Raw genomic sequence first — 10,420 nt, forward strand, 5'->3', positions numbered from 1 at the left:
ACAGACAGACACACAGAGAGAGAGAGAGAGAGAGAGACAGACAGACAGACAGACAGACAGAGAAAGAGAGACAGGAAAAGAAAGGGAGACAGAGACAGAGAGAGACAGAGGGGGACAGAGAGAGAGAGAGAGAGAGAGACAGACAGACAGACAGACAGAGAAAGAGAGACAGGAAAAGAAAGGGAGACAGAGACAGAGAGAGACAGAGGGGGACAGAGAGAGAGAGAGAGAGACAGACAGACAGACAGACAGAGAAAGAGAGACAGGAAAAGAAAGGGAGACAGAGACAGAGAGAGACAGAGGGGACAGAGAGAGAGAGAGAGAGACAGACAGACAGACAGACAGAGAAAGAGAGACAGGAAAAGAAAGGGAGACAGAGACAGAGAGAGACAGAGGGGGACAGAGAGAGAGAGAGAGAAAAGAGAGAAGAGAGAGTGACAGAGAGACAGAGAAGGACAAAGAGAGGCAGAGAGAGACAGAAAGAGAGACAGACAGAGAAAGAGAGAGAGAGAAAGAGAGACAGAGAGAGACAGAAAAAGAGGGACAGAGAGGGACAGAGAGACAGAGAAAGACAGAGAAAGAGAGAAAGAGAAAGAGACAGAGACAGAGACAGAGAGAGTGAGAACCTGTTTTCTGTCTGATAAGAGCAAAGAGAAAGCACCAAGTGTTATTTTTCCCCTCCTACGCCAATGACCTTACTAACATAATTTTTTTTTAATGATTGAGTTTTGCTGCTGTATGCAAATTGGATGTTTCAATATGTCTGCAAGCTTTTACGGAAGTCTAGCATTGTTTTTATTTCTGTATCTTAAAAAAAAAAAAAAACCCAACCTAGAAGGTAATGGAGGGACTAAGGAAAACCAGAACTAAGATTGAGGATCTCCAGCAGTAGAAGGTAAAATGGGCCTTAGGAGACCAGACCAGCTAGGGAACGATCAGATAAGAGACTTCCATAACCTGTAACTGGAGCAAGAAATGCAAAAGAGACCCCCGCTAGTTTCTCAGGAGGTAAAGGAGGGGGAGAGAATTATAAAGGCAGTCCTTGACTTATGACTGCAATGGAATCCAAAATTTCGGTTGTTCAGTAAGTTCCGTCCCATTTCATGACCTTTCTTGCCTCCGTTGTTAAGTGAATCACTGCAGCTGATAAGTTAGTAACCCAGTTGTTAAATGAATCTGGCTTCCCCATTGCTGGTCAGGGACAGGGCCACTGTCATACATGGGAACCGGTTGCCACGTGTCTCAATTTTGATGCCGTCATGAAGGCGCTACAGAGGTTATAAACTCTGAAGTCCCTTTCTTTCCGCGCCAATGCAACTTTGAACAGTCACTAAATGAACCATTGTAGGACGAGGACTTCCTGTACTTGCAGATTTGCAAGATGGAGGTTGCCTTCCGAGGAAGACGACAAAGGTGACCAAGATGGTCCATTCTACTTTCTCGTAAAAGCTGCGCTGATAATAATCTTGCAAATCTGAAAATACAATTCTCCCGCTGTCACCTTTGCAGCCTGAGTACTGAGGGGAGTGCTTTATGAGCCCTTTATGAGCTTCCGCAGTGAACTATGCCTTCTCTTATCTGGCTGTTTCTAGGCATTTCTTCTCTTGACTCTGTCTCTCAAGGCCTTTCCCACATCCCTTTATACGAGAGGATTCAAAGCACCTGCCTGTATAGATCAGACTTCTTTGGAAGTCTGTTCTCCCTTCCACTCCCAAGGTTGTCTTCCTTCTGAACTTTCTAGATCAGTGTTTCTAGATCTCAGCAACATTCGGGTGTGTGGACACCAACTCCCCAAACAACGTCTACCCCTCTTAAAGTTTGCCAAAGTTAGACCTCTGCCCTCCTGAACATCTCCCAGTCGAGAGATTTACTCTGCAAAATCAAGTTCTAGAGCGGGTGTCTTTAAACGGAGCAACTTGAAAACTTGACGAAGTCAACTCCCAGAATTCCCCAGCCAGCTACTCATGAGAATAAGAAGATAAGGCAGTAATGGTGAACCTTTTTGTTGTGGTGTGCTGAAAGCATACTGGCAACCAAAATTCAATGCGCCCCTCCCCCCCCTGCACATGCACATGCAACACACACCTTTCCGCTCCCTGACTTGCACCTCCCAGCTGATTTTCGGCCCGTTTGAGGCCGTTTTCGCCCTCCCGAAGGCTTGAAGAAAGCCTCTGCAGCCCCGGGAGGCTGAAAAACAGGCCTTCTGGAAATACCGGAAGTGTCCATTTTCAGTCTCCAGAGGGCCTCTGGAGCCCGGGGGAGGCCATTTTCACCATCCCAGAGGCTCAAGGGAAGCCTCTGCAGCCTCAGGAGGCCGAAAAACAGGCCCGTTTTGGCACTTCCAGTATTTTCCGAAGGCCCATTTTTCGGCCTCCCGAGGCTGCAGAGGTTTCCCTCAAGCCTCCTGGAGAACAAAAATAGCCTCAAATGGGCCAAAAATCAGCTGGGAAGTGTGTGCAGGGGCAGTGCAGGTACGTTTGGCTGAGGCTCGCATGCCCGTACAAATGGCTCTGTGTGCCGCCTGTGATAAGGAGATAAGGTTTTAAATTCCAGATCTATAAATAACACTATATCACAGGGAGTGCCCAGCCATGCTGGTTGAGGAGTTTGGGGAGTTGAAGTCCACAAGTCTTAAAGTTGCCAAGTTTGGAGAGCCCTGTTCTAGAACAAGGGAACTAGAAAATATTGCAACAAACCAAACCAAACCAAACCCAGTTAATAAATCCCATGAGGTTGTGGCTGAGTGTGACCCATGCTAAAAGCCAAATCTTTGCCATTCCTGGAGGTTGTGGTCCAGGTTAGGAATGTGGCAAACATGTTTTCTGAGCTTTGCAATGTCTTTTCTTTTTTTCCCTTTCTAGTCTTACATTTTAGTAGCCTCTGGGCGAAACGCGGTGGCTGGTTCTGAGTGTAACTTACCTGTTTGGCTTTTTTTTTTATGTTTTATTTTAAACTTACAAGCAGGCAACGTTAGAGGCAGAGGACGAGGGGCGGCAGGTAACCGAGCACCTGGCCCCAGAGGATCCTACCTGGGCGGTTACTCTGCAGGCCGCGGCATTTATAGCAGATACCACGAAGGGAAAGGAAAACAACAAGAAAAGGGCTACGAGATGGTGCCCAGTCTGGAATTGCCTGCAGTCAGCCCCATGGCAATCAAACCAGGAACAGGTCAGTAGACCGATAGCCTTTATTGTCACTTTTTACTCCTTGGCACACCGGCACACATTTAAAATGAAACTATGTGGCCCGCTCTCAAGAGCGTACACCCATGCATATAAATACACATATACATATACAGTACATACACATACACATACATATACACATACACACACACATATATACACATACGTATACATATCCATATATATATGTTAATCCAGTGATGGGATTCAAAACATTTTACTACCGGTTCTGTGGATGTGGCTTGGTGGGCGTGGCAGCAGAAGGATACTGCAAAATCCCCCTTCTCTCCCCACCTCACTAACCTGCTTTCCAGCTCCATTCTCCTGTGCAGGGCAACCAAAGAAGACCTAGCCAATCATCTGGGACTCAATGGGAGGCAGAGAATAGATGGGGTGGGGCCAGTCAGAGAGGGTATTGTCCGGTTCTCTGAACTACTCAAAGTTTCCACTACCAGTTCTCCAGAACTGGTCAGAACCAGAGTTAATTGCCGTCCATCTTGAACATGTATTGGAAAGAGGAAACTTGAGAGAGTTCAGAAGGTTGATGCTTTATGGAGCAAAACTGTGGCTGAATCTGGATGTTCTCTTTTGGATACCACTGACCTAGGCTTCCCAAAATCACGAAGCAGACTCCCCCTCCTGACAAGACCCCTTTTATTTAATTCCTCTCATTCACATCCATCAAAGTCACAGCAAACAGTCTCTCAAGAGATTTTACAACTGCAGACCTTTATCAGGCTTGGAGAGTTGCCAGGCACACGGTAGCAGAAAATGGTTGCTTCTGGCAGCTGTGTGCATGTGCACACTGGGAACAGGCTCCAGGTGTTCTTCTGCCTCACTGATATCCCACTCTGAAGGCAGCTGATAACTGTCGGACGGCCCTGGCCCCATCTCTGCTTCTGACATAGAGCCCTCGTCAGAGCCTTCCCAAAACTCCGGGACTGGCCCATGTTCCTCCCCAACATCTTCACTGTTCGAGTCTGCCGTCAGCTCCGCTGATTGCTGGCGAGCCACAACAACCACCTCCCAGGAGGTAACAAGGAAAACAGGTTGTGAAGGGGACATGCAGTGTCCCAGGCAATCCTGCTCAAGCATCGCTTATAATATGCCATGTCCTGGAGAGAAGGGGGTGAACTGCCAATAATCTTTTCTGGTGTCCTCACCACTCTCTGTACCTCCTTCCTGTCTGAAGCAGTGAGGCTCCCAAATCAGACTGTAGTGCAATATGACCGGATGCCCTCTATCGAAAGTGGTGAGGACAAGGGGAGGAAGATGTGCTTTTCTCGTGCGATGCAGAAAATGCGGGTGCTGATGTGGCCTCTTCACCAGTGTCTCACTGTTGAGCGACCAGGCCAGCCTACTCCTTAGCTGCACACCCAGAAACTCAATGCTGCTTGATGAAGTATGAAATATGATTATCAGGGTGAGAAGTGGTGAGAAAGGATTGAAAGAAGGTTGGGTTGAGGGCCCTCTTGTTGAGGTTGGAGTGATACATGCCCGTCAGGCAGGAACAACCAAACCCCACAGGCAGAGTTCAAGCTCAATACTTTATTATGTTCTGCCTATAATACAGGAATCTTCCCAGTCTGGGAATAATTAGATAAGATTCCAAGATCCAGGTCTATAAGGAATAATTTAATACAGGGATGCCCAACTACGCTGGCTGGGGAAGTCTGGAAGTTGAAGTCCTCAAGTCTTAAAGTTGCCAAGATTGGACGCCCATAGTTTAATATTTTTGAAGGTCCACCAAGTCTTCTTTCTGAAATCCATTTTGAGTAATTTCAAAAAAATTGGATAAGTCATCATGGCTTCCTGCAAATTTTCTAATTAGCTTTCTCCCCTCAAGTGCCAGATGTCTGTAATATTTTCTGTGCAATGGTAAATTTTGCTGAGGTCCTCTCCTCTTTCTTTCTGGCCAACTATGGAGAAGTGGAGAGATTCCCTTGTGGTTTGGACTCCAATATGCAGAAGCGAGGCCTAGGACTGCACAAGATCCATGAAAAAAGTTAAACATGCTATCGTGGCTGACATGATAGCAATTGCCCAATATTTGAGGGGCTGCCACAAAGAAGAGGGGATCCAAAGCGCCTGAGGGTAGGACAAGAACCCCTGCCCAAGCAGGAGACCCTACCCCATTTCTGACAGATGGGAGTCCAATCTCTTCTTGAAAGTCTCAAGTGATGACGCTCCCACAACTTCCGAAGGCAACTTCTGTTCCATGGGTTGATCGTTCTCACTGTCAGGAAGTTTCTCCTTATTTCCAGGTTAAATCTCTCCTTGTTCAGTTTCCCATCCATTATTCCTTGTCTGGACTTCAGCTGCCTTGGAAAATAGCAGAGAAATGTCACCCCCCCAAAGCACCCCCTAAAGCAATTAATCCAGGCTGTGCGGGAACACAAGGCTATGCCGCCCACATGGCCCGCGGGAACACAAAGCTTGCATCAATTGTATTGCGAACAACACGAGGTAGTGAGGGGAGGAAGGAAAGAGCGGGGGGGGGACTTGCCCCACTCACCCCATGCGCCTCTCCTGGCCGCTGGACTGCTTCTTTCTTCTTCTTCTTTTGGCTGCATGCAAGGAAAGCAGCAAAAGTCTTTCTTTCTCTCCCCCAAACTCCACCAGAAAAGAGTCTTTGGGACCTTGCAAGGCCTTCTGCTCCAAGAGGCTGCGCTGGCACGACAAGTCTTACAAAGACTAATTTCTGGCAGAGTTCGAGGGAGAGAAAGACTTCTGCGGGTGTCAGATGGAGCTCCATTCAAAATTCAAGAAAGAAATACTTAGACTCTTTAGATTAGAGAAAAGATATCTTTTACTGAAGTTGAAGTGGTAGCAACCGTAGAATTCTGAATCTGAGAAATTAGGCGCGCAGATCACATATACAAAGTGATGGAAATGTTCCCACCCCCAATGGTTCAGATGATTCTTCCAATTAAAACTTGTCAATATGATCGTGCGGACATCTTCAGGTGATGATGAGGCCTCTGTCCGTTGACCTTGGCATATTTTGATAAAAGTTTGCAGTTGCGCAGAGAAAAGAAAGCTAAGCGAGAAATAGAAAGCTAAGCAAGAATTTATACTCCTCCCCTCCTCATTTTACGCAACACTAGAATGTAACACCTCCAGCTCACTTCCTAGACTTTACCCCCTCCTCCCCCTGTTTCTTATGGCAGCTAAAAGATGCAAAGCAATAGTAGAAGATCTTGAAGGCTGACATGCAGCTTCTCCTGCTTTCCTTGCATGAAGCCAAAAGTCTCTCCCCCCCGAGAATGGAACTGGAGACAATATCCTGCAATCCCAAATAAAGAATGTTCGATCGGTAGGAAAACGGGGTGGGGAATGATTCCCGCATCGCATCAACTCCAAAAGGACATTGATCTGATCACTAACGCTTGGTGGCAGTGCAGAAGACCTTCCAAGCTACATTTCTGCTACAGATTAAAAGTTGTGGTGGCCCGCCAGCGGCCAGCAGAGCTGGTAGCAGACTCGGACAGTTAGGAGGTTGGGGAGGAACCATGGGCCAGTCCTGAAGTTTGGGGAAAGTTCTGACCAGGGCTTTGCATTGGAGGCAGAGATGGAGCCAGAGCCATCCAGCAGTTATCAGCTGCCTTCAGAGTCGGAGATCAGTGGGGAAGAAGAACAGCTGGAGCCTGTTCCCAGTGTGCGCATGCACAGAACTGCCAGGAGAAGGGAACAGTTAAGGAACCAGGGTTGACTCGGGAGTAAAGGCACAGGTGGGTGGTGAATGGCCCTTCCCAGAGGAAATAAAGAAAAGCAAAAGGGGAGTGGTGTTTGCAGGAGAAAGTTCAATTCATTAGGGTGATGATCTGTTCCTGACTTTTTGCTAAGTAATTGCTGCTACAGCATGGCCTTTGGAAGCTATCAGCCTGGCAACTCTCCAAGCCTAATAAAGGTCTGTAGTTGTGAAATCTCTTGAAAGACTGTTTGCCAGGACTTTGCTGGAGAGGAATTCCATTTAACCGAAATAAAAGAGGGTTTTATTGGGACGAGGAGTCGGCTTCGTGCTTTTGGGAAGCTTGGGTCAGAACAAAAGCTGAAAGGTTAACACCCAGCCTAACCTGACCTCTTTCATCTCTTGCAGTGGCAATTCCAACCATTGGAACCCAGTATTCCATGTTCCAAGCCACACCAGGCACCAAGGTGATCGACGATGGGAAGATCCATGCAGTAGAACATATCATCAGTCCTATCAGTGTCCAGCAGGATCCAGCAAGTGCCGCGGCTGCTGCCGCAGTGGCAGCAGGTGCAGTCATACCTGCAGTTTCCACCCCACCTCCTTTCCAGGTATGTTTTTTTTTTCCAAAAAGGTGTGGAAACACCAGCCCTTTCTAGTCCTGCAGGTAAGAGAACACTGGCTTGTATTAAGAGGAGGAGACCTCTTGGCTAGCAAATACAGGTAGTCCCCGACTTACGACCACAGTGGACCCCAATATTTATGTTGCTAAGTGAGAAAGTTTACCCCATACACGAGTTTTGCCCATTTTATGATTTTTTTCCTGTTCCCTTTGTTAAGTCAATTTCTGCAGTTGTTAAATTAGTCACACGGTTATGAAGGAGATCTGGCTTCCCCATTGGCTTGGCAGGTCAGAAGTTCATAAAAAGGGGACCACGTGGCCCAGGGACACTACAACTGTCGTGAATACGAACCCATTGCCAAACATCCAAATTTTGATCACGTGACCATGCGGATGCTGCAACGGTGTGAAAATCAGCCACGGGTCACTTTTTTCAGTGGCGTTGTAACTTTGGATGGTCACTAAAGGAATCATCGTAAGCCAAGGTCTACCTGTAGCGGGCACATATTTGAATCTAGAAACTACAATTGGCGCCTTCGCCCTTTTGTTATGGTTACCACCTTGGTTTTCTGACATCATCTTCTTTTAACAACATCCCTTGCCGAGTGGAGTCTGGGCAACTGAATGGAGCTAGCAGAGTGTTTACTGGCCGGATGCCCTTCCTGTTTCCAGAGGGGGAGTTTTGTTCAGCAGATATATTCTCATTGTGCCCAGAGAGAGAAATACCTGCCTCTACCTAAGATCGAACCTTGGCTTTCTGACATCCTTAGGGGAAATCTAGTTCCTTTTACAGATGGTGGCAGGATTAACTCTTGAACGCTCTCTCCCTCAGGGCCGTCCGATAACTCCCGTGTACGCCATGGCGCCTAGTATGCAGAGAATTCCAGCCACGGGAATCTACGGCGCAGGCTACGTTCCATTCGCGGCTCCTGCAGCTGCCACCACAATTGCCACACTACAGAAGAATGCAGCCGCCGCTGCCGCCGCCGCAGCTTATGGGGGATACGCTGGGTACATTCCCCAAGCATTTCCAGCTGCCGCCATTCAAATCCCCATCCACGATGTCTATCAAACCTACTGAGATTTGCTGGCCATTGGGGGTGGATGGGGGTAGATCGAAGGTGAAGGAACATTTTACTATTTATGAAGAAAAACAGAAAAACCTACTGTAGAATTCTATGCTTGGATGTCAGTAAACTGAGGATAAAATCCTGGAAGTGAAGTTTCTCAGCGAGACGGCATCGCGTTTGAAATCTTTTATACGGACGAAGTTTTTACTAACTTTGTAGGCCCTTTTTGTTTTTGTTTGCTTTTTTGTTTTTAAGAAAGAAAGAGAGAAAAAAAGTAATGCGAATCCCTACATTTCTAACATGGCTGGTTTTTTTTAAGGCTGTGCTTCCCTACAGGTTTATATTCCATTGTAGGAGTTTTTTTCCCCCCACTTTTTTAGCCGTTTTATTTTTGCTGCGTTTGTGCTATAATGAAGGTTATTTTTTAGTTAAGTTCTGCACTCCAGAATTGTGTATTTTGTAGGGCCTTGAATAATATATCAAGTAAATATTAAAAAATAGGTGGGGGGGGGGAGTTTCTAAAACAATATATTTTGAAGACTATATTTGATATTTAAACCTTAATGCAAAAGATTTTTTTTAAAAAGTTATATATATATATATATAGAGAGAGAGAGAGAGATAGATAGATAGATATACTTATAAAATGTTGTGTTTTATTTAAGAAGTGAAACTGGAAAGTGCAATTTGAAAATTATTTAGACCTCTGCATTATTGGCTGGCATTGATGAGATTTCTGGGTTAATCTAGAGGCATGATGGGGAACCTATGGCACGTGTGCCATAGGTGGCACGCAGAGCCATTTGTGCCTGCATGCGAGCTGCAGATAAACTTACCTCACTGCATATATGCATGCCTCACAGCTGATTTTCAACCAGTTTGAGGCCTTTTACGGCCTCCCAAACGTTTGTGGAAGGCTTCTGCGGGCTTCTGCAAGCTTTGCAGGACGAAAACTAGCCCCGTTGCATCACTTCCGGTATTTCTAGAAAAACAGGAAGTGACAAAATGGGGCTAGTTTTCAGCCTACAAAGCTTGTAGAAGCCTGCAGAAGCCTTCCTCAGGCCATTGGGAGGCCGAAAAAGGCCTCAAACTGGCTGAAAATCTGCTGTGAGGTGCAGTGCAGGTAAGGGGGCGGCGGGAGGTTGGGGGATTGTGTACGCATGCGTGGGGGATGTGGGGGGGCATGCATTGCCTTCTAGGTGCTGGCACACAAGAGCGAGCATGCAAGCGCACGCACAATTTTTGGCACAGGAGCCCAAAAAGGTTAGCCACCACTGATCTAGAGCCACAAGTGTCCTTGTAGAGACTTCCCATTAAATACCAGATCCTGTTAAAACGATACTTAAGGTTCAGGATAATTTTTATTTTGCATTCTCCAGAGAGTCATGTTCATTTTTTTTTTCCATTTTCACACTAAGTGCATAAGTCATTGGTGCCTTCGGAAAAAAAATATAATTTTTCTTTCATTTATTACAAAGGCTGATACTCCTAGGATGGGTGGGTGGAGGAAACAAAATCACAATATGTGAACTTTGAGAGAGCTTTGATTGTTGCAAGTCCTAGCTGCAGGTTTCATTTTTTTTTCCCCAGCCTGGTTACTTAACATTGGAAACAGTAGACATTTGGTCCTGTCCTATCCTGAAGCTCAGGGATTATTCAAGCATAGAATCACAGTTTATTTAGCCATTCCCTTTCATGAGGATCTTAGTTGAATAATAATTTTTTTAAAAAGTCTTGGAACTTTTTGTCCATGTGAAAACAGCACTTGTTTTATCCAAATTCTCTAGCATAGTCAACCTTTGCAATTTTAAGAGGGGTGGACTTCAACTCCCAGAATGCTCCAGCTAGCATT

At 46.2% G+C, this 10,420-nt stretch overlaps 1 protein-coding gene across 30 annotated transcripts in view; it reads left to right on the top strand.

Moving 5' to 3' along the window:
* RBM47 (RNA binding motif protein 47) overlaps positions 1-8,720 on the top strand; it is a 96,299-nt gene extending 87,579 nt beyond the window's left edge. For 15 of the 30 annotated variants that reach the window (XR_015744185.1, XR_015744187.1, XR_015744184.1 and 12 more), the window contains 3 exons: positions 2,962-3,168; positions 7,285-7,487; positions 8,331-8,720. Coding sequence is in view for 24 of the 30 variants with exons in the window: in XM_026699817.2 (XP_026555602.1) it covers positions 2,962-3,168; positions 7,285-7,487; positions 8,331-8,579 (659 nt within the window). In the remaining 6 variants the exon portion in view is untranslated. Of the gene's footprint in view, positions 1-2,940; positions 3,169-7,284; positions 7,488-8,330 lie in introns of all 30 variants that reach the window. The other 15 variants (XM_087936786.1, XM_087936781.1, XM_087936783.1 and 12 more) reach the window with 2 other exon arrangements.
* Positions 8,721-10,420: the final 1,700 nt, after the last annotated feature.

This window comes from Pseudonaja textilis, chromosome 6 (assembly GCF_049901715.1).
Source record: "Pseudonaja textilis isolate UNSWEBS1 chromosome 6, rPseTex1.2, whole genome shotgun sequence".
In the NCBI taxonomy this organism is placed as follows: Eukaryota; Metazoa; Chordata; class Lepidosauria; order Squamata; family Elapidae; genus Pseudonaja; species Pseudonaja textilis.